This window comes from Coregonus lavaretus (assembly GCF_964263955.1).
Source record: "Coregonus lavaretus genome assembly, contig: HAP1_SCAFFOLD_1214, whole genome shotgun sequence".
NCBI classification, from domain to species: Eukaryota; Metazoa; Chordata; class Actinopteri; order Salmoniformes; family Salmonidae; genus Coregonus; species Coregonus lavaretus.
In genome coordinates this window covers 122165-147391 of record NW_028164952.1, presented here as the reverse complement: position 1 = coordinate 147391, position 25227 = coordinate 122165, and the positions used below count along the sequence as shown (strand labels likewise).

At 43.0% G+C, this 25227-nt stretch overlaps 1 protein-coding gene across 2 annotated transcripts; it reads right to left on the bottom strand.

The window, feature by feature from the left end:
• Nucleotides 1-3987: 3987 nt before the first annotated feature.
• LOC311116428 (large ribosomal subunit protein mL39-like) lies at nucleotides 3988-22937 on the bottom strand. Of its 2 annotated transcripts, XR_014611413.1 has the most exons (11): nucleotides 22755-22937; nucleotides 21363-21569; nucleotides 21047-21186; nucleotides 16361-16460; nucleotides 8444-8511; nucleotides 5950-6062; nucleotides 5271-5336; nucleotides 4918-5071; nucleotides 4682-4729; nucleotides 4407-4561; nucleotides 3988-4151 (listed from the first exon to the last, which is right to left on the bottom strand). XR_014611413.1 is itself a non-coding variant. In XM_084191514.1 (10 exons), the coding sequence occupies exons 1-10, from the start codon at nucleotides 22789-22791 to the stop codon at nucleotides 4053-4055; spliced, it is 1032 nt and encodes a 343-aa protein (XP_084047640.1). In that variant the 5' UTR covers nucleotides 22792-22937; the 3' UTR covers nucleotides 3989-4052. The 2 variants fall into 2 exon arrangements, 1 of the variants encoding a protein (XP_084047640.1); XM_084191514.1 differs by lacking the exon at nucleotides 4407-4561 and having other exon boundaries at nucleotides 3989-4151.
• Nucleotides 22938-25227: the final 2290 nt, after the last annotated feature.

Here is a 25227-nt window from a genome sequence, read left to right as displayed (position 1 = left end):
CATGGCATTACAGAGACAAAAGCAATTGCAATAGGGATAATGGTCATTTAATTTTCAAGAATACCAATAATACAGATCAACCCCAACATGCATTACACACGAATTACTCGTTATCATATGGAGTAGCCTAAATGCAAAAGTTTACTTACATTGCATCAGTAGAATGACAAGGGGCAAAAGCAGTGACGCTCTCTCCATCCTGAACTCCTGCTGTTCAAAAGTATGTCCTTCCTCGAAAGATGAGCTGCTCCTGAGCCTCAACGTAGTTCCCGGACTTGTCCACAACTCCAGTAATTCCAGAATCTCGTCGCTCCTTTGGCGAAATTGGTTCCAAAACTCCGTAGTATTTCCTGAGCAGTTAGGCAGCGCGCTGGCGGTTAGGACGTCACACTTTCGGACTTTCTGTAAACTATTACACTAGCCGCATGGCATACGACTGTAGAGTGGCTGTCCTCTCATTAGTCTCTGTAGACGGTCTCCCTGCTGTCCTACTGTTGTGGTAGGGAGGGAGGGAGGTTTGGTGGGGTGAGGAAGAGAGTTGGTGGGGGGCTCCTGGAGAAGGAATGCGGAGAGCGCAACGCTGTGTCCAAGACGCGCACTACACTTGTCCACCGTGCCAACAATGGCCAACTGCACTGACGACTGTTTTTTTCTGTGTGTGTCATCATAGTCTCAGCACTTCAAGCCTATCTACCCTGTGCCCACAGGCATAACGCCATGATATTTACTTTGATACATTTGGATGAATTACTATAAAAGAGGACCACCACGAAGGGTATAGGAAGCAACACCTGTTGACATGTGTGATTGTCGGACAATTGTCGAACTCAGACAACGCTTTCGGATAGAGGCAGGAAACGGCGCACAATGGTACCCTTATAATTAGTTGAAATTGGCCCCTAATGAATGATGCAAATTATTTCATTATAAAGTCCTTCAAAGTAATTCACAATCGTAGGGTGGTTATCATTCTTTCCGCAGTCCCTTAGCGCAGTGGCGTGTATTCATGGATGCCAAGGGAAGCAAGGCTTCCCCACATTTTTTACCAATAAAATAAATGTAAAAACAAATTATTATCTTTCGTCTCTCTGTGTTTCATAATGTTCTTTCAATTCGCAAGAGGCTGAATGTATCTCACAGGAGAAAGCATCCGAGCGAGCGAAACAGCGCCCCTCTGTCTCTCTACGTGTAGGCCATCTATCTGATGCTGTCTGGTTCAAACGAGTATGACATTGTTGCCGCCCGTAGCATTAAAGGCAAGGGAAGCCAGCAAGCATCTTGCCTCCCTTAATTAAAAAAGTATAACAAATTAGCCAATCAGCGTTGAGCTAAATTGAGCTAGCTCAACTGTGTGGCGCACCAAAAAAAAGTGTCAAGAGAACCCAGCTTGGGTTTTGGCATCACTCCAATCAAATCCCATTGAGAGCATACTTTGTTGACAGAAAAACTTGAATTGTTGCATGTTGTTGTCCTCCGGTGGCTAGCTAGCTAGCTAAAATTGGCCCTGTCCTAAATTAGCCATGGATGGAGATAGGGATTTGGACTTGTGGTTTTACTTAATTCTCCGTACTGGCTAATGCTCATCCTAATATTTATATATTTCTTAATTCCATTCTTTTACTTTTAGATTTGTGTGTATTGTTGTAAATTGTTAGATACTACTGCACTGTTGGAGCTAGGAACACAAGCATTTCACTACACCCGCAATAACATCTGCTAAATATGTGTATGTGACCAATACAATTTGATTTGATTATAATGGCAATTCTGATCCACCCATTCATTCATACATTGTTGTGCCCCTGGCCTGAGAGGATGGAAGTTCAATTTGTAGCTAGATGTAGAAGGCTAATGTTAACTAGCTAACGTTGCCCACGAATGGAAGTTAGTCTAGCGAGCAAGCATTTTAGCCAGATAGACTTGGACAACAAAACATTTAAGCGTGTACTGTATCATAGAGTGATAGACTGTTTCGTCATGAAAGAGAGGAGGATGGCATTGGCATTTCTCTACAAGTAGGGTGAGTCAACATGTTTTTCTACTTGCACAAACACTCACACACACACAGAAATCAGAACCATGGACAGCCACATATTTGGCTTACATTGATTGGACTAAATTGTTTTTGGTATCTTTTAGTTGTCACTGTATTAGACTAAGCAGAGGTGATTTGATGATGTTGAAATGTTGAAGTTGAAATGGTGCTGGAATAGTGGAGGCAGCTCCTGTTTTCTTTGCGACTTGCGGTAACTCTGTGGTTCTAAATCAATAGTTGTTTAGTGGTCCGAAAATGTCGGAAACATTAACTTGCTAGACCATGCTGTAGGTCATGTAACTGTCTGTTACTACATGCAATATGCTTTGTGGACTTCACTGGACAGAGGTTGCTATCTGGTTTTGTGATAAAACAAAGGTGTGGTTTAATTTATTCTGCCACTGTCTTATTGTCTCGGCCTTTAGGCCTATATATCACAGTCGCAAGGCATTTGAATTAACAGGTTATAGAGCTTCCCCAGTGATTTTACCCACGCAGCGCTACTGCCTTATGGATTAAAGTTTTTTGCTTTATTGTTTGGTTGTGAAATAATCCATTGTGAATGCTTCTTTTTATAGCCTATAGGCCTAGACAAAAACATATTTAGAAAACAGTCTAAGCTATATTTTCCAAAAGCATATAGGCCTATCCCATCATTAGTTGATGAAAATATTGAATTGATAGCGGATTACCTAACCCAGGACAAATCTATTTTTTGTGGACAATAACATTACAAATATTCTACATTTTGACCCATTTCTCTGGATAATTTCCATGGAATACAGTGATCTGGAATTCCAGGCACCAGTTCAAACATCTCAATTGGTGAGAGGTGGGGGGGACTGGGGTGGTCATTTGTCCTTGGGTGTGTCTCCCATACTGTCGCTGGGTGTCGGGGTGGGGCTGGCTGTTTGAGCAGGGGCGACAGCTGCGCAATGGGCAACCTCTCGATCTGCCTCACGGCACCGTGGATATTAAATGTCCCATCTCCATTGTTGAGACTCTAGACATGGAGCGTCATAGATCAAGATGAATTATGCAGCATCACATTTATGCATACATTGTTATATTTCTTTTTATACTATATCACTGTTTCAGTTTGAGGAATATACTGTAACTGTTGACATGTACTGTAGGCCTACAGTTACTGTTTATGATCACACTTTTCTTCATCCCAAATGAAACCCTATTCCCTATATAGTGCACTACTTTTGACCAGAGCCCTATGCACCCTGCCCAAAAGTAGTGCACTAAATAGGGAGTCATTTGGGACGTACACCATGTCACCTAATCTGATCTGGTAATCTGTGACAGCTCATGCCCACTTTCACACACACACACACACACACTCCTCAAACACCTGTCCCAAAGCGACAGACCCAACAGCTGCTCTGCCCCCGATGGTCGAGCAGCACACACCAGTCTTTGTGTGTTAGCAAACTGCTGACCACTCAACACACACTTTTTGCCCACATACTGTCAGCTGAGCAGTTAAAGGCCGCAGAGGGGTGTGTTAGTGTATGGCTTTAACATGCTCGAGCATGGCACGGACCACGGCTTTCATTCCACACAAAAGACAGATGGTTATATCACACGCCACAGGTCATCAATTCATTTGACTTTGGTTTCAAATCCCCTGCAAGCACATACGATTAAGGAACAGTAAACTGAGCTGTGCTGTTGTAACAGTAGGTTCTATCCCTGTCCCTCACTGGGCGCAAACCAGTTACGTTCTGCACAACAATCCTTTGATTCCACATCAGCTACTACGTACAGATGTAGGATCAGATTCCCTTCCCCCAATCCTAACCTTAACCATTAGTGGGGAAAATGCAAAACTGACCCAAGATCAGCAACTTCACTCTACACCAAATCAGCTACACTGTCATAAACCAATAACCCACTTCATTTTCAGCAAGCATTTAGTATACAGAGGAGAGGGGACGATTTTCATACGTTATACATTTATTCCACAAATATTACAAAGACATATTTAATGACAAGGTTATAGACATGATCATTGTTGGGGGGTAGGGGGAGGAGTCTGTTTAGGGGCAGAGGGCGGAGTCAATGTATCTGAAACAGTTTCATTGACTGATCCTGTGGGCACCTCAACCTGCAGAGAGGGAGAGGCATTAGGATTAAATCTGCAGTTCAATAATTAAGTATGAATAGATACTGATAGAGATTCTTAAAGGGATATTTCACTTTTTAAAGGATCACTTTACTCAAACACATGTATTTTGTTCATTAGTCAACTGTTGATATGGACCAAAAATGGTGCACGTCAGCAGAACAGATTTTCGAGATAGAACCCTTTCAGTAAAAATCTAAAAGTGTGATGATGCGTTTTAACTCATTTTTGACTTACTTACGGTGCTGTTGTTTCATCCAAACCATTCAAAATAATGTGGAAGCGTAACCTGATCCTCACAACATTTGTAATGCTTTTGAATGCACCGCTAGCTGTCTCCATCGATTTCCAGTAGCACTGCTACATGCTGTAAAAATGCCAGCCAGGTGATTCTGGACATTGGTAAATAACCAGACAACAACCTTAAAAACAGTTCAGATGAAATGACAACACCCTAGGTATGTCGCATACAAGCTACAACTTCAAAAAAGTAATGAGGTTATTTTCTTTACCAGCTTCTCTGCCCTGCTCCTCAGTTTCCTCCACACAGTGTGGTGGGCCTAAGGAAAGAGAACAGAAGAAATCGATGAATGACTCACTCAGTGAAACTAATCACCTCACTGACACTCACTCACAAATCGGATACATTCTAAGATGCTTCATACATAGACAGAAACATCTCCTGCAGATGTGTGTGTGTGTGTGTGTGTGTGTGTGTGTGTGTGTGTGTGTGCGCGTGATTATGTACCTGTAGCTGGAGGGGCAGTGAGAGCCCCTGGGCCCGGCGGTGGAGACCCCACTCGTCCTCTCCTAGAGGGTGGATGGCGGTGACCTCGTACTGAGAGCACAGCCCTGTCCTGGCCACCAAGGGGCCCCCACTCAACAGAACATGGTCCCCACACCTAAGAGACAGACAGATAGGAGGTGAGACAAGAGTATGTGTGTCATATATGTGTATGAGTGTGTATGAGAACACAGTGAAGATGAGTGTGTCTCAATAAGGATGTGAATAGTGTGTGTGTGTGAGAGAGAGAGAGAGAGAGAGAGAGAGAGAGAGAGAGAGAGAGAGACATCTACCGCGGTACAGTTCCTGTAGCTCACCTGTAGAGCATCACTGTGCCTTTAGGACTTTGTGCTGACTTCTCCTCCACTTCCTCCTGCTTACACCTGCAAACACAGACAAAGACACAGGCACAGCTAGAACACTGGAAGAGAGAATATGAAACAGAGTAAAATAAGTGAAAAATAGCTATGAAAACATGGAGGAAAAGGGATAGAAGGGAAAATATTGCAAGAGAAGAGAGGTTTCGAATCTGGCTTTGCCAATAGACCTTCAGTCCAGAAAATAGCTACCAACAAGCCATACACATCTATGACCTAAGGTGAAATCCAACGTTTGTATTGTGTTTCTTTTCCATTAAATACCTATGTAATTGAGAATGCTAGTTCTGTTCACAAACACAACGTCAGCTCTTATGTAAGTAAGCATTTCACTGTAATGTCTGCACCTGTTGTATTCGGCGCATGTGACCAATAAAATTTGATTTGATTTGATTTGATATGGGTCTCATAGAGCTGGTTGTTGCATCTGCCTTATTTTCATTTAGGAGGTTATAACCTGTTATAACAGCACGTAACAAGCTGCTACACATTCTCAGTCCTCCGAAAGGGGGTACTGATAGCCAAATTCAATACCTTTGCATTATTTAGGTTTTGTCTTGTATATTCTATCCCCCAAAAATGATACAATTGAACAACAGAGGGTCTAGAAATAAAGTACCTGCTGTGAGAGAAGACCTCCAGGGCCACTGGGGGCGCTACCTCCAGAGGCTCCCAGGGCAGGTCCTGATGGATCAGCTGCTGAGCACCACGTGTCAGAGAGCGCAGGGACTCCTGGGACACACACACTCTCAGGTCATTTCACTTTGCTCAACACACATGCACTGTGGGGTCCGAAATGATTGACACCCTTGATAAAGATGAGCAACAATGACTGTATAATGTATGCAATATTTAAAATATATATATTTTATATAAGTGATAATGCCCAAGAAGCCGGTGTTTGGAGGATATATTGGCACAGGTGTTGTTAGGCCGGCAAACTGTGCCAATATATCCTCACAGGTGTTGTTAGGCTGGCAAACTGTGCCAATATATCCTCACAGGTGTTGTTAGGCTGGCAAACTGTGCCAATATATCCTCACAGGTGTTGTTAGGCTGGCAAACTGTGCCAATATATCCTCACAGGTGTTGTTAGGCCGGCAAACTGTGGCAATATATCCTCCAAACACCGGCTTCGAGGGCATTATCAACATATTCAAATAATGATTGACATATTTTCAATAAAAACGTAATTTTGATGAATTTATTCATACTATTTCATCCTTCCACAAGATATAGTCCCGACACAAATCTAGGATTGCTACCCAAGCCGGCTGGTTGTTCGTTCTATCGGTTCGGTTGCCAGAGACGCGACCCAGTCGCTCAGTCTTTTTTTGTTCTGTATCTATGGACGCGACCCAGTCATTAGTTCTAAATGTTACATTGCCATACTGGCTGTTCTTATCCCTTGCTTGCTAGTCAACTACGGCTAACTTACAGTCACGTCAAACAGTGCAGCCAGAATAACAACAGTAGCGGCATTTGCATTTGTTTAAGCTGTTTTTTAGTGACATTTATTTGGAGACATCCATAACAATGAGCTAATGAGGTGCAATTTCGCCTGGCTTAGAAAATGTGCTCTCTCGTCAGGACACTGTTGTTCAGAGGAGCAAGCCAACAACACAGCTAACACAATCACTTCAAACTGAAGCTGGAAAGACTGCAAACTAGCTGCACTTCGTTTCATTTTACTTCTTTCAACAGACATTTCTTTGTATCCATAAAAATGCCAGCTGATTCATGATTTCGACTGGCTGAGAAACGCTGCCTGCCTTTCTGTCTCGTCCCGACACGTTCATTACTATGGGACAGCAGGAGATCGAATTTGAATATCGAAACAAAGTTGTAAATGTCGGAGAGACAGACAGCAAGGTTTATACAAATCTCCGCTGTTGAAAACTACATTTTAGTCTAAAAGAAATGTGAGAATGTCTAGATGCTTTTTATAGTGGAGATCAAGTTTATAAAGTGCCTGGCTGGGTTGATGAGACAGTGGATTGCGCAGTGAGATGGAACAGAGTAAATAGGCATTTTAACATGGTGGTAACTTGTGGAATAGACACCGGCTGGAATGCGGTTTTAACCAATCAGCATTCAGGATTAGACCCACCCGTTGTATAAACTAATACAATTGCTCAGAGAAAGAGATTGTTTAACAAGTTTTTTTAAAATGATCTAAAAAAAACTCATTGACACCCGTAAAGATTCTTATAAATAAAGTAGTCAAAGTCAAGTAATTGGTCCCATATTCCTAGCACGCAATGACTACATTAAACTTGTGACTCTACAAACTTTATGGATGCATTTGCAGTTCGTTTTGGTTGTGTTTCAGATTATTTTGTGCCCAATAGAAATTAATTGTAAATAATGTATTTGGTCATTTTGGAGTCACTTTTTTAATAATATGTTTTTAAAGACTTCTACAATAATGTGGTGGCTGCCATGATTACGGAGAATCCTGAATAATGATGATTGAGAAAGTTAGAGGATCAAAGATCATACCCCCCCAAGACATTCTAACCTCCTCTGTTACTGGTAATGGTGAGAGGTTAGCATGTCTTGGGGGTATGATCTTTTGACCCTCTAACTTTCTCACTCATCATTATTCATGATTCATTCAGGATTATCCGTAATCATGGTAGCATTGCACATTAATGTAGAAGTGTTTAGAAACATATTCTATTCTTACTTATAATAAATGTGACTCCAAAATTACAAAATACATTTTTTACCATTATTTTCTATTGGGCACAAAATAATCTGAAACACAACCAAACCTTTGACTACTTTATGTAAACTCTTTAGGGGTGTCAATAACTTTGACCCCTACCTTTTTAAGAAACAAAACTATTACTTGTTAAACAAAATCTATTTCTCTGAGGAATTGTATTAGTTTAAAATAATATAATAAAAACAATATTTCCATACAATATAGCTCAGTATTTGAATTTTTGATTTTATACAGTCATTATTGCTAATCTTTATCAAGGGTGTCAATCATTTCGGACTCCACTGTAAGCACACGAACACAACAGAGAATAACAAGTGTTTACACACACCAGAGATTAACATACATATTTACACAAACCAGAAAATAACACACATACACTGACCTCTGAAGGGCTCCAGGCGTCTAACTGAGGATCCAGCACCACATCACAACAGAATGCTCCTGAAGTTACTGCAGAGAGCGAGAGCGAGAATAAACATTGTATGTATTATATACACTGTGTGTACAAAACATTAGGAACACCTTCCTAATATTAAGTTGCACCCCCTTTCGCCCTCAGAACCGCCTCAATTTGTCAGGGCATGGACTCTACAAGGTGTTGAAAGTGTTCCACAGGGATGCTGGCCCATGTTGACTCCAATGCTTCCCACAGTTGTGTCAAGTTGGCAGGATGTCCTTTGGGTGGTGGACCATTCTTGATACATATGGGAAACTGCTAAGCATGAGAAACCCAGCAGCGTTGCAGTTCTTCTGACGTGGAAATTCTAACCAATGAGGAGAGACTTTGTTATTTCTTCAAACAATCACACTTTATTTATCTATTAATTATTGCAATAATGGAGCTGGTCAACGACCACCCGAATGACACGAGGAGTACAGAAACCTTATATAGGCAAGCCATCTTATGCAAGCATGTACAAAACTCGTGATCTTGGTGCGTGTATTTTCTGGACAATGAGACGGAACTGGGGTACAGGGTACAGACTAACTGTGAAAAAGGTAGTCTCATTCTGAGAACAATAGGTGTTAAAACAACAGGAAATCTCCCCAGACATAGTTCCTCAAAAGTAGATTAATGATCCCTCGAACCAGGCAAGCAAGCATCTTTCGCTGTCTGCCTAGATGTGTGGGATTTGACACCCAAACACACACAGACGCTTGAACCTTTTGCCCAGCAACAGGCCCTAGCCAGGACACCAGCTTTATCACTAGTGCGCCGGATTCAACACTTTGCTCTGGTTTCAGTAGATTAAGAGGAACAGGTTATTTTCCTTCTGACTAGCAGGAAACCATAGGTCTCGCCTGTCAGCTCTTGGCTGTGCGCCCAGACATCATGCACATATTTCTCTAAACCTAGGTTCCTATGCTACACACATAGAACAGTTAGAAACAGGCCCATACCCATGCACACATAATCCCATCTCATATGATCTAGTTATATCAATAATCTCAGAATTAATGCCTAAGCAACTAGGCTTAAAGAAAAAGCTTCTAGTAAACAAGCATGATAAAGGTTTAACAGAAATTCCCATCACACTTCACACCCTCAAACCGGTGCGCCTGGCACCTACTACCATACCCTGTTCAAAAGGCACATCAATATTTTGTCTTGCCCATTCACTCTCTGAATGGCACACGTACACAATCCATGTTTCAATTATCTCAAAGCATTCTTTAACCTGTCTCCTCCCCTTCATCTACACGGTTTGGTTACTACTGAAATGAACTGTATTTCATTATCCTCATTGCATTGTACAGTATTTACTGAAATGCTGTACCACTATACTGCTTTGTCAATATCTACAAATTGTATTTCATGCCAATAAAACAATCTCAATTTGAGAGAGACAGCGAGAGCCAGAGAGAAAGAAAGAGCAAAAAAGCGAGCGAGAGAACGAGCGAGGGTAAATAAAAGCTGGTTACAAACAGTGCCTTCGGAAAGTATTCAGACTCCTTCACTTTTTCCACATTTTGTTAGGTTATAGCCTTACTCTAAAATTGATTACATCTTTATTATCCTCATCAATCTACACACAATACCCTATATTGACAAAGCAAAAACTGGGTTTTTAGAATTTTTTAAAAATGTATAACAAATAGAAAGATTGAAACATCACATTTACATAAGTATTCAGACCCTTTACTCAGTACTTTGTTGAAGCACCTTTGGCAGCGATTACAGCCTCAAGTCTTCTTGGGTATGACGCTACAAGCTTGGAACACCTTTATTTGGGGAGTTTCTCCCATTCTTCTCTGCAGATCCTCTCAAGCTCTGTCAGGTTGGATGGGAGCGTCGCTGCACAGCTATTTTCAGGTCTCAACAGAGATGTTTGATCGGGTTCAAGTCCGGGCTCTGGCTGGGCCACTCAAGGAAATTCAGAGACTTGTCCCGAAGCCACTCCTGCGTTGTCTTGGCTGTGTGCTTAGGGTCGTTGTCCTGTTGGAAGGTGAACCTTCGCCCCAGTCTGAGGTCCTGAGGATCATATACCTTACCTGTCACACTAGACCCACTTCAATTTGCTTACCGCCCTAATAGATCCACAGACGATGCAATCGCCATCACACTGCCCTATCCCATCTGGACAAGAGGAATACCTATGTAAGAAAGCTGTTCATTGACTATAGCTCAGCATTCAACACCATATTACCCTCGAAGCTCATCATTAAGCTTGAGGCCCTGGGTTTGAACCACGCCCTTTGCAACTGGGTCCTGGACTTCCTGACGGGCCGCCCCCAGGTGGTGAATGGAGGAAACAACATCACTTCGCTGATCTTCAACACTGGGGCCCCTCAAGGGTGCGTGCTCTGCCCCCTCCTGTACTCCCTGTTCACCTATGACTGCGTGGCCAAGCACACCTCCAACTCAATCATCAAGTTTGCAGATGAAACAACAGTAGTAGGCTTGATTACCAACAATGACGAGACAGCCTAAAGGGAGGAGGTGAGGGCTCTGGGAGTGTGGTGCCAGGAAAATAACCTCTCACTCAACGTCAACAAAACAAAGGACATGATCGTGGACTTCAGGAAACAGCAGAGGGGGCACTCCCCTATCAACATCGATGGGACCGCAGTGGAGAAGGTGGAAAGCTTCAAGTTCCTTGGCGTACACATCACTGACAAACTGAAATGGTCCACCCACGCAGACAGTGTGGTGAAGAAGGCGCAACAGAGCCTCTTCAACCTCAGGAGGCTGAAGAAATCTGGCTTGGCACCTAAAACCCTCACAAACTTTTACAGATGCACAATTGAGAGCATCCTGTAGGGCTGTATCACCGCCTGGTACGGCAACTGCACCGCCCGCAACCGCAGGGCTCTCCAGAGGGTGGTGCGGTCTGCCGAACGCATTACCGGGGGCAAACTACCCGCCCTCCAGGACACCTACAGCACCCGATGTCACAGGAAGGCCAAAAAGATCATCAAGGACATCAGCCACTGCCTGTTCACCCCACTATCATCCAAAAGGCGAGGTCAGTACAGGTGCATCAAAGCTGGGACCGAGAGACTGAAAAACAGCTTCTATCTCAAGGCCATCAGACTGTTAAATAGCCATCACTAGCACATTACAGGCTGCTGCTGCCTATTGAAATCATTGGCCACTTTAAGAAATGGAACACATGTCACTTTAATAATGTTTACATATCTTGCATTACTCATCTCATATGTACAGTTGAAGTCGGAAGTTTATATACACTTAGGTTGGAGTCATTAAAACTCGTTTTTCAACCACTCCACAAATGTCTTGTTAACAAACTATAGTTTTGGCAAGTCGGTTAGGACATCTACTTTGTGCATGACACAAGTAATTTTTCCAACAATTGTTTACAGACAGATTATTTCACTTATAATTCACTGTATCACAATTCCAGTGGGTCAGAAGTTTACATACACTAAGTTGACTGTGCCTTTAAACAGCTTGGAAAATTCCAGAAAATAATGTCATGGCTTTAGAAGCTTTTGATAGGCTAATTGATATCATTTGAGTCAATTGGAGGTGTACCTGTGGATGTATTTCAAGGCCTCTTTGCTTGACATCATGGGAAAATCAAAAGAAATCAGCCAAGACTTCAGAAAATTTGTTTGTAGACCTCCACAAGTCTGGTTCATCCTTGGGAGCAATTTCCAAACGCCTGAAGGTACCACGTTCATCTGTACAAACAATAGTACGCAAGTATAAACACCATGGGACCACGCAGCCATCATACCGCTCAGGAAGGAGAGGCGTTCTGTCTCCTAGAGATGAACGTGCGAAAAGTGCAAATCAATCCCAGAACAACAGCAAAGGACCTTGTGAAGATGCTGGAGGAAACAGGTACAAAAGTATCTATATCCACAGTAAAACGAGTCCTATATCGACATAACCTGAAAGGCCGCTCAGCAAGGAAGAAGCCACTGCTCCAAAACCGCTATAAAAAAGCCAGACTACGTTTTACAACTGCACAAAGATCTTACTTTTTGGAGAAATGTGTTCTGGTCTGATGAAACAAAAATAGAACTGTTTGGCCATAATGACCATTGTTATGTTTGGAGGAAAAGGGGGTAGGCTTGCAAGCCGAAGAACACAATCCCAACCGTGAAGCACGAGGGTGGCAGCATCATGCTGTGGGGGTGCTTTGCTGCAGGAGGGACTGGTGCACTTCACAAAATAGATGGCATCATGAGGAAGGAAAATTATGTGAATATATTGAAGCAACATCTCAAGACATCAGTCAGGAAGTTAAAGCTTGGTCGCAAATGGGTCTTCCAAATGCACAATGAACCCAAGCATACTTCCAAAGTTGTGGTAAAATGGCTTAAGGACAACAAAGTCAACTCCCCTCCATGTCTCCGACCACTACTCTGTATCCTTTTCTCTCTCGCTCTCCTCCAACACTACTCACTCTGCCCCTACTCAGATGGTAATGCGCCTTCGCAACCTTCGCTCTCTCTCTCCCGCTACTCTCTCCTCTTCCATCCTATCATCTCTTCCCTCTGCTCAATCCTTCTCCCTCCAATCTCCTGATTCTGTCTCCTCAACCCTCCTCTCCTCCCTTTCTGCATCCTTTGACTCTCTATGTCCCCTATCCTCCCGGCCGGCTCGGTCCTCCCCTCCAGCTCCGTGGCTTGATGACTCATTGCGACCTCACAGAACAGGGCTCCGGGCAGCTGAGCGGAAATGGAGGAAAACTAGACTCCCTGCGGACCTGGCATCTTTTCACTCCCTCCTCTCTACATTTTCTTCATCTGTTTCTGCTGCTAAGGCCACTTTCTACCACTCTAAATTCCAAGCATCTGCCTCTAACCCTAGGAAGCTCTTTGCCACCTTCTCCTCCCTGCTGAATCCTCCTCCCCCCCCCCTCCTCCCTCTCTGTGGATGACTTCGTCAACCATTTTGAAAAGAAGGTTGACGACATCCGATCCTCGTTTGTTAAGTCAAATGACACTGCTGGTCCTGCTCACACTGCCCTACCCTATGCTTTGACTTCTTTCTCCCCTCTCTCTCCAGATAAAATCTTGCGACTTGTGACGGCCGGCCGCCCAACAACCTGCCCGCTTGACCCTATCCCCTCCTCTCTTCTCCAGACCATCTCCGGTGACCTTCTCCCTTACCTCACCTCGCTGATCAACTCATCCTTGACCGCTGGCTATGTCCCTTCCATCTTCAAGAGAGCGAGAGTTGCACCCCTTCTCAAAAAACCAACACTCGATCCCTCTGATGTCAACAACTACAGACCAGTATCCCTTCTTTCTTTTCTCTCCAAAACTATTGAGCGTGCAGTCTTTAGCCAACTCTCTTGCTATCGCTCTCAGAATGACCTTCTTGATCCAAACCAGTCAGGTTTCAAGACTGGTCATTCAACTGAGACTGCTCTTCTCTGTGTCACAGAGGCTCTCCGCACTGCTAAAGCTAACGCTCTCTCCTCTGCTCTTGTCCTTCTAGACCTGTCTGCTGCCTTTGATACTGTGAACAATCAGATCCTCCTCTCCACCCTCTCCGAGCTGGGCATCTCCGGCGCGGCTCACTCTTGGATTGCGTCCTACCTGACCGGTCGCTCCTACCAAGTGGCGTGGCGAGAAGCTGTCTCCGCACCACGTGCTCTCACCACTGGTGTCCCCCAGGGCTCAGTTCTAGGCCCTCTCCTATTCTCGCTATACACCAAGTCACTTGGCTCTGTCATATCCTCACATGGCCTCTCCTATCATTGCTACGCAGACGACACACAACTAATCTTCTCCTTTCCCTCTTCTGATAACCAGGTGGCGAATCGCATCTCTGCATGTCTGGCAGACATATCAGTATGGATGACGGATCACCACCTCAAGCTGAACCTTGGCAAGACGGAGCTGCTCTTCCTCCCGGGGAAGGACTGCCCGTTCCATGATCTCGCCATCACGGTTGACAACTCCGTTGTGTCCTCCTCCCAGAGTGCGAAGAGCCTTGGCGTGACCCTGGACAACACCCTGTCGTTCTCCGCTAACATCAAGGCGGTGACCCGATCCTGTAGGTTCATGCTCTACAACATTCGGAGAGTACGACCCTGCCTTACACAGGAAGCGGCACAGGTCCTAATCCAGGCACTTGTCATCTCCCGTCTGGATTATTGCAACTCGCTGTTGGCTGGGCTCCCTGCCTGTGCCATTAAACCCCTACAACTCATCCAGAATGCCGCAGCCCGTCTGGTGTTCAACCTTCCCAAGTTCTCTCACGTCACCCCGCTCCTCCGCACACTCCACTGGCTTCCAGTTGAAGCTCACATCTGCTACAAGACCATGGTGCTTGCCTACGGAGCTGTGAGGGGAACGGCACCTCCGTACCTTCAGGCTCTGATCAGTCCCTACACCTAAACGAGGGCATTGCGTTCATCCACCTCTGGCCTGCTGGCTCCCCTACCTCTGCGGAAGCATAGTTCCCGCTCAGCCCAGTCAAAACTGTTCGCTGCTCTGGCACCCCAATGGTGGAACAAGCTCCCTCACGACGCCAGGACAGCGGAGTCACTCACCACCTTCCGGAGACATTTGAAACCCCACCTCTTTAAGGAATACCTGGGATAGGATATGAATGCACCAATTTGTAAGTCGCTCTGGATAAGAGCGTCTGCTAAATGACGTAAATGTAAAAAAAAAATTCAATGTAATGTATTGGAGTGGCCATCACATAGCACTGAGCTCAATCCTATAGAACATTTGTGGGCAGAACTAAAAAAGCGTGTGCGAGCAAGGAGGCCTACAAACCTGACTCAGTTACACCAGCTCTGTCAAGAGGAATGGGCCAAAATTCACCCAACTTATTGTGGGAAGCTTGTGGAAGGCTACCCGAAACGTTTGAATCAAATTAAACAATTTAAAGGCAATGCTACCAAATACTAATTGAGTGTATGTAAACTTCTGACCTACTGGGAATGTGATGAAAGAAATAAAAGCTTAAATAAATCATTCTCTCTACTATTATTCTGACATTTCACATTCTTAAAATTAAATGGTGATCCTACTGAACTAAGACAGGGAATTTTTACTAGGATTAAATGTCAGGAATTGTGAAAAACAGAGTTTAAATGTATTTGGCTAAGGTGTATGTAAACTTAAACTGTATATACTGTATTCTATAATATTCTACTGTATCTTAGTCCATGCCGCTCGTCCATATATGTATATATTCTTAATTCCATTTCTTACTTAGATTTGTGTGTATTTGGTATATGTTGTGAAATTGTTAGATATTACTTGTTAGATATTATTATTGATATGAGAGAATGCCAAGAGTGTGCAAAGCTGTCATCAAGGCAAAGGTTGGCTATTTGAAGAATCTCAAATATAAAATATATTTTGATTTGTTTAACACTTTTTTGGTTACTATCGATTCCATATGTGTTATTTCATAGTTTTGATGTCTTCACTATTATTCTACAATGTAAAAAATAGTAAAAATAAAGAAAAACCCTTGAATGAGTAGGTGTGTCCAAACTTTGACTGGTAGTGTATGTAAATAAGGTATTTGTGTTTTTTACTTTTAATACATTTGCAAAAACGTATAAAAACGTGTTTTCGCTTTGTCATTATGGGGTATTGTGTGTAGATTGCAGAGGATATATATATTTTTTAATCCATTTTAGAATAAGGCTGTAACGTAACAAAATGTGGAAAGAATCAAGGGGTCTGAATACTTTCCGAATGCACTGTATACTGTTGATTAGAAACACAAGAAACACCCCAATCCCCATAGGATTCAGTTCCTATCTGTTAGCTAGATGCTAGTAATTTCTTGATGTTTTTTTTACTGAAAATGGTAGGGAAAACATGGGTGTGAGTGTTTCCTGGCATATACCTGACACCTCTGGGACTCTGAGCAGCTCCACAGAGAAGTCCTCTTTAAAGGCATCCTGAAGGACCTGGCCCAGGAGGGCTGCACACGACCGCCAGTATGCCTATGGAGGGAGAGAGAGGCCACACACACACATAAATATAAACCATCAGCCAATCACTACAGTCACATTATTCTGAGATCAGTCAGTAACCACCACCAGAAAACCACCACTTTGGGGGCAAATATGGCTGGTGTTAAAAGTTTGCTGTATACAGGATCTATGGCCCTGTACACTAGAGTCTACATGTACACTGCAGAAATGTTGATCTTACCTAGATACTGGATCTCTTAACATTAGAATGCAATGACTTGACGTCTTAACAAGGTCAATTATCTTAGTGCACTGGCAAATCATTTTGCTTACTTTAACCTAAAAAAAAGGCTTGAAACAAGTCAGAATATCTTAAAACAAGACCAATTATCTTGATGCATTTTCTGGGTGAGCGAGATCAATTCAAAACAAATATATATATATATATATATATATATATACACACACACATACAGTGCCTTCAGAAAGTATTCAAACCCCTTGACTTATTCCAAATGTTGTTGTGTTAGACAGAATTTCAAATGGATTAAATTGAGATTTTGTGTCACTAATCTACACACAATACCCCAAAATGTCAAAGTGGAATTTTGTTTTTAGAAATATTTACAAATAAAAAAAAACTGAAATGCCTTGAATCATTAAGTATTCAACCCCTTTTATGGCAAGCCTAAAAAAATAAATGTGCTTAACAAGTCAGATAATAAGTTGCATGGACTCACTGTGTGCCATAATAGTGTTTAACATATTTTGGAATGTTTACCCCATCTCTGTACCCCACACATACAGTCGTAGTCAAAAGTTTTGAGAATGACAAGTATTGGTCTTCACAAAGTTTGCTGCTTCAGTGTTTTTAGATATTTCTGTCAGATGTTACTATGGTATACTGAAGTATACAGTATCTATGGCCCTTTTGTTTTTAGATATTTTTGTCAGATGTTACTATGGTATACTGAAGTATACAGTGTCAAAGGCTTTTATTGACAATTTCATTAAATTTATGCAAAGAGTCAATATTTGCAGTGTTGACCCTTCTTTTTCAAGACCTCTGCAATCCGCCCTGGCATGCTGTCAATTACCTTCTGGGCCACATCCTGACTGATGGCAGCCCATTCTTGCATAATCAATGCTTGGAGTTTGTGGGTTTTTGTTTGTCCACCCGCCTCTTGAGGATTGACCACAAGTTCTCAATGGGATTAAGGTCTGGGGAGTTTCCTGGCCATGGACCCAAAATTTCAATATTTTGTTCCCCAAGCCACTTAGTTATCACTTTTGCCTCATGGCAAGGTGCTCCATCATGCTGGAAAAGGCATTGTTCGTCACCAAACTGTTCTTGGATGGTTGGGAGAAGTTGCTCTCGGAAAATGTGTTGGTACCATTCTTTATTCATGGCTGTGTTCTTAGGCACAATTGTGAGTGAGCCCACTCTCTTGGCTGAGAAGCAACCCCACACATGAATGGTCTCAGGATGCTTTACTGTTGGCATGACACAGGACTGATGGTAGCGCTCACCTTGTCTTCTCCAGACAAGCTTTTTTCCGGATGTCCCAAACAATCGGAAAGGGGATTCATCCGAGAAAATGACTTTACCCCAGTCCTCAGCAGTCCAATCCCTGTACCTTTTGCAGAATATCAGTCTGTCCCTGATGTTTTTCCTGGAGAGAAGTGCTTCCTCGCTGCCCTTCTTGACACCAGGCCATCCTCCAAAAGTCTTCACCTCACTGTGCGTGCAGATGCACTCACACCTGCCTGCTGCCATTCCTGAGCAAGCTCTGCCCCCCACAGCTGAATCAACTTTAGGAGACGGTCCTGGCACTTGCTGGACTTTCTTGGGCGACCTGAAGCTTTCTTCACAACAATTGAACCTCTCTCCTTGAAGTTCTTGATGATCCGATAAATGGTTGATTTAAGTGCATTCTTACTAGCAGCAATATCCTTGCCTGTGAAGCCCTTTTTGTGCAAAGCAATGATGACGGCATGTGTTTCCTTGCAGGTAACCATGGTTAACAGAGAATGAACAATGATTTCAAGCACCACCCTCCTTTTAAAGCTTCCAGTCTGTTATTCTAACTCAATCAGCATGACAGAGTGATCTCCAGCCTTGTCCTCGTCAACACTCTCACCTGTGTTAATGAGAGATTCACTGACATGATGTCAGCTGGTCCTTTTGTGGCAGGGCTGAAATGCAGTGGCAATGTTTTTGGGGGATTAAGTTCATTTTCATGGCAAAGAGGGAATATGGAATTAATTGCAATTCATCTGATCACTCTTCATAACATTCTGGAGTATATGCAAATTGCCATCATAAAAACTGAAGCGTCAGACTTTGTGAAAATTAATGTGTGTCATTTTCAAAACTTTTGACCACGACTGTACTATTATCTGTAATGTCCCTCAGTCGAGTAGTGAATTTCAAACACAGATTCAACCAAAAAGACCATGGAATTTTTCAATGCCTTGCAAAGAAGGGCACCTATTTTGTACCACCAGGTGTGCAAAGCTCTTAGAGACTTACCCAAAAAGACTCAAAGCTGTAATCGCTGCCAAAGATGATTCTAACATGTATTTACCCAGGGGGTTGAATACTTATCTAATCAAGAAACATTTTTTTTTTTTTACTTTGACATTACATAGTATTTTGTGTCGATCGTTGATATTGTTTTACAATTAAATCCATTTGAATCCCAATTTGTAACCCAACAAAATGTGTAAAAAGTTAAGGGTTGTGAATATTTTCTGAAGGCACTGTAAGATTTAAAATGTTTGCAGTGTAGATCCATTGTGCTGAACACCTCCGTTCATTATTATCTGTGGTGCTGTACGCTCCAGGGTGAAGTTTCCCCTTAGTACAGATTGAGGATCAGCTTCTCTTCTCCCAACCCTAACCATTAGTGGGGGAAACGCAAAACTGATCCTGATCTAAGGGCAACTTCACCCTACACGGGTCCTATATACCTCAGTGCATATATACCTATATACAGTGAGGGAAAAAAGTATTTAGTCAGCCACCAACTGTGCAAGTTCTCCCACTTAAAAAGATGAGAGAGGCCTGTAATTTTCATCATAGGTACACGTCAACTATGACAGACAAAATGAGAAATTCTTTCCAGAAAATCACATTGTAGGATTTTTAATGCATTTATTTGCAAATTATGGTAGAAAATAAGTATTTGGTCAATAACAAAAGTTTCTCAATACTTTGTTATATACCCTTTGTTGGCAATGACACAGGTCAAACGTTTTCTGTAAGTCTTCACAAGGTTTTCACACACTGTTGCTGGTATTTTGGCCCATTCCTCCATGCAGATCTCCTCTAGAGCAGTGATGTTTTGGGGCTGTCGCTGGGCAACACAGACTTTCAACTCCCTCCAAAGATTTTCTATGGGGTTGAGATCTGGAGACTGGCTAGGCCACTCCAGGACCTTGAAATGCTTCTTACGAAGCCACTCCTTCGTTGCCCGGGCGGTGTGTTTGGGATCATTGTCATGCTGAAAGACCCAGCCACATTTCATCTTCAATGCCCTTGCTGATGGAAGGAGGTTTTCACTCAAAATCTCACGATACATGGCCCCATTCATTCTTTCCTTTACACGCATCAGTCGTCCTGGTCCCTTTGCAGAAAAACAGCCCCAAAGCATGATGTTTCCACCCCCATGCTTCACAGTAGGTATGGTGTTCTTTGGATGCAACTCAGCATTCTTTGTCCTCCAAACACGACGAGTTGAGTTTTTACCAAAAAGTTATATTTTGGTTTCATCTGACCATATGACATTCTCCCAATCCTCTTCTGGATCATCCAAATGCACTCTAGCAAACTTCAGACGGGACTGGACATGTACTGGCTTAAGCAGGGGGACACGTCTGGCACTGCAGGATTTGAGTCCCTGGCGGCGTAGTGTGTTACTGATGGTAGGCTTTGTTACTTTGGTCCCAGCTCTCTGCAGGTCATTCACTAGGTCCCCCCGTGTGGTTCTGGGATTTTTGCTCACCGCTCTTGTCATCATTTTGACCCCACGGGGTGAGATCTTGCGTGGAGCCCCAGATCGAGGGAGATTATCAGTGGTCTTGTATGTCTTCCATTTCCTAATAATTGCTCCCACAGTTGATTTCTTCAAACCAAGCTGCTTACCTATTGCAGATTCAGTCTTCCCAGCCTGGTGCAGGTCTACAATTTTGTTTCTGGTGTCCTTTGACAGCTCTTTGGTCTTGGCCATAGTGGAGTTTGGAGTGTGACTGTTTGAGGTTGTGGACAGGTGTCTTTTATACTGATAACAAGTTCAAACAGGTGCCATTAATACAGGTAACGAGTGGAGGCCAGAGGAGCCTCTTAAAGAAGAAGTTACAGGTCTGTGAGAGCCAGAAATCTTGCTTGTTTGTAGGTGACCAAATACTTATTTTTCACCATAATTTGCAAATAAATTCATTAAAAATCCTACAATGTGATTTTCTGGATTTTTTTTCCTCAATTTGTCTGTCATAGTTGACGTGTACCTATGATGAAAATTACAGGCCTCTCATCTTTTTAAGTGGGAGAACTTGCACAATTGGTGGCTGACTAAATACTTTTTTCCCCCACTGTATGTGGTGTTGTGTTGTACCTGGTTGACCAGCAGTGGGTCTGTGTCTTTGAAGGTGAGCAGGGAGAGGGAGCAGGATTGGGTGAGGGGCTGATGCAGGGGCCAGGGCTTTCCGTCTACTAAGGCCAGGGCAGAGCTGGTTACATACCACTCTTTCAAGTCTGAGAGAGAGATTTAATATGATTCATATTATATACTTTTTCTGACTGCCTTGACAAAATCATACAGCATACAGACAATCCATGCATGAAACGTATTCCACACACTGGCTGTACTGTACTAAGTATGCAGCTGTGTGGCACACAGACACACACACAGGTATCATCCCTGTACTCACGGCGTGCACAGCTGTGTGGTGTGGACACTCCCTTGTTCATGACAAGCAGGGTGCCCTGCAGACCAGGTATTTGCAGGGTCACCTCGATCTTTTCCGTGCGCGGGTACAGGGCGCGCTGGCGAGCCTGCTCCCGGGAAAACACGACGCTGCGCTGACCACGTACCTCCGCAGCCGAGGGACGCACAGACGCAGCACTGGACGCCAACCCTGAGTCAATGATACATAGGCAGTACATGATTAGACAACACACTAGGAATAATACAAATTTCCTAGGCCTAAACTAGTTTGAAGATTAAATATTTAATGGAATTCACAATTTGTTGGTCTTCATTGGAATAGTGTTATTGGGAACTAGCTATTGTCGTAGTAAATATATTATGTTATAGCTTGGTCTGACTAAAATCTTGTGCATAACCCATCTTGTGTTGGGCCTTGGGATTTAATACAATGCACAAAGACTTCTATCTTGTCGGCCTTATCAGCAGGTGGCTATGGACAACACCCACGCCATAGGTCTCTCAGCTCTCCCAAACTCACGAGTTATTGCTCTGAGGACATACACACACACACCCCCCCACACACACACACATACACACACACACACACACACACACACACACACACACACACACACACACATCATCATCGTTAAACATACACACACATACACACACACACATACACACACATACACACACACACATACACACACACATACACACACATCATCATTGTTAAGCACACACACACAAAAAAACCCTTCTCTTAGGCTGAACATCTGAAGACAGAGAACCCGACTCAGAGCCAATGCAATGGAGATGACCTCGACCAACTCATCAGGACCAATCGGAAGATCAGAACTACTAGAATCAACCTACTTTATTTTATTGTATAAAATGTCAGCACACAATGTTTTGGGGCGCGCTCTCAGATATCTCCCTACGAGGTTGACGAACGGGTCCGTGCACGCGATTTCAGATATCTTTACCTCTGAATAAACTGCCTTATATTATACAATTATCCACCTTGTCCAAAAGTCTCTACTTGGTCTCCGTTCTCCAGTAAACTTGTTTCATCAACACTATCCCTTGAAAATCAATTCCCGAAAAAACGCAGCCACATCATCTGACAGCAAGAATATGGCAACTGATTTTCACAATCCCACGTCCCACAAGTTAGCGATGCAGCAACCGAGATTAGCTATATAAACTATCTCACTGTCATAGTTTACATAATTAACATTTGTTGATGATGATGTCCTCATCATCTAATCTTGTACTTAGCAACACCCAAGGTCATTTTGTATACAGTGAAGCTATCTAGTTAGCATTCGGTAGTTAGCCCATGTTTTTTGAGTGGCAGCGGTTGTGTGGTCAGAAATACTGTACTTACGGTGCTGGAGAAGTTGACATACGGTACGACACGCCATTGTTGCGTTTGGGATTTTGGCGATGAGTCTCTGGTACTGGTTTAACAGTAGGCAACCAATGCCGGCCTAAATTATGTGTATTTTACAATGCTATTTTTTGTGGAGTTCGTTTTGACTCCATGCCTGTTTAAAGAGCAACGTTGATTACGGTCCGGGTAGAATCAATTGGTGGGGTGTTGAGTAGTTCCCATATAAGCGCTTGAGAGGACACTATGTTCCAAAAACAGACAGCAGGTGTAGTTGTAATATGTTTCAGTAAAGCATGAACAATTTTATTGATAGTTTTGTCTGTTCAGAGATGTGACTCACTGATAGACCAGAATGTAATTGTTGACATCTGACCTAGGCTCAATGTATGGGGATATCTAGCCTGGACAGCCGCTAGTGGTCGCTATTGTATTTAAATATACAAAATCCCCATGCTATGGCAGGCCCTATAAAAGACAAACTCATTAATATCTCTTTAATTTCATAATTTTTTAGTTATTGCGGGTGTAGTGAAATGCTTGTGTTAATTGCTCCAACAGTGCAGTGATATCTAACGATACCTAAAAAAAAAAAACGAATCTAAGTGTAAAATAATGGAATTAAGAAATATATAAATAGTAGGAGGAGCAATGTCGGAGTCTGCCCCAGAGTAAAATATATATATACAGTGGGGAGAACAAGTATTTGATACACTGCCGATTTTGCAGGTTTTCCTACTTACAAAGCATGTAGAGGTCTGTAATTTTTATCATAGGTACACTTCAACTGTGAGAGACGGAATCTAAAACAAAAATCCAGAAAATCACATTGTATGATGTTTAAGTAATTCCTTTGCATTTTATTGCATGACATAAGTATTTGATCACCTACCAACCAGTAAGAATTCCGGCTCTCACAGACCTGTTAGTTTTTCTTTAAGAAGCCCTCCTGTTCTCCACTCATTACCTGTATTAACTGCACCTGTTTGAACTCGTTACCTGTATAAAAGACACCTGTCCACACACTCAATCAAACAGACTCCAACCTCTCCACAATGGCCAAGACCAGAGAGCTGTGTAAGGACATCAGGGATAAAATTGTAGACCTGCATAAGGCTGGGATGGGCTACAGGACAATAGGCAAGCAGCTTGGTGAGAAGGCAACAACTATTGGCGCAATTATTAGAAAATGGAAGAAGTTCAAGATGACGGTCAATCACCCTCGGTCTGGGGCTCCATGCAAGATCTCACCTCGTGGGGCATCAATGATCATGAGGAAGGTGAGGGATCAGCCCAGAACTACATGGCAGGACCTGGTTAATGACCTGAAGAGAGCTGGGACCACAGTTTCAAAGAAAACCATTAGTAACACACTACGCCGTCATGGATTAAAATCCTGCAGTGCACGCAAGGTCCCCCTGCTCAAGCCAGCGCATGTCCAGGCCCGTCTGAAGTTTGCCAATGACCATCTGAATGATCCAGAGGGGGAATGGGAGAAGGTCATGTGGTCTGATGAGACAAAAATATAGCTTTTTGGTCTAAACTCCACTCGCCGTGTTTGGAGGAAGAAGAAGGATGAGTACAACCCCAAGAACACCATCCCAACCGTGAAGTATGGAGGTGGAAACATAATTCTTTGGGGATGCTTTTCTGCAAAGGGGACAGGACGACTGCACCATATTGAGGGGAGGATGGATGGGGCCATGTATCACAAGATCTTGGCTAACAACCTCCTTCCCTCAGTAAGAGCATTGAAGATGGGTCGTGGCTGGGTCTTCCAGCATGACAACGACCCGAAACACACAGCCAGGGCAACTAAGGAGTGGCTCCGTAAGAAGCATCTCCAGGTCCTGGAGTGGCCTAGCCAGTCTCCAGACCTGAACCCAATAGAAAATAATTGGAGGGAGCTGAAAGTCCGTATTGCCCAGCGACAGCCCCGAAACCTGAAGGATCTGGAGAAGGTCTGTATGGAGGAGTGGGCCAAAATCCCTGCTGCAGTGTGTGCAAACCTGGTCAAGACCTACAGGAAACGTATGATCTCTGTAATTGCAAACAAAGGTTTCTGTACCAAATATTAAGTTCTGCTTTTCTGATGTATCAAATACTTATGTCATGCAATAAAATGCAAAGGAATTACTTAAAAATCATACAATGTGATTTTCTGGATTTTTGTTTTAGATTCCGTCTCTCACAGTTGAAGTGTACCTATGATTACAGACCTCTACATGCTTTGTAAGTAGGAAAACCTGCAAAATTGGCAGTGTATCAAATACTTGTTCTCCCCACTGTATATACACAGTACCAGTCAAAAGTTTGGACACTCATTTAAGGGTTTACATTGTAGAATAATAGTGAAGACATCAAAACTATGAAATAACACATATGGAATCATGTAGTAACCAAAAAAGTGTTAAACAAATCAAAATATATTTTATATTTGAGATTCTTCAAATAGCCAACCTTTGCACAC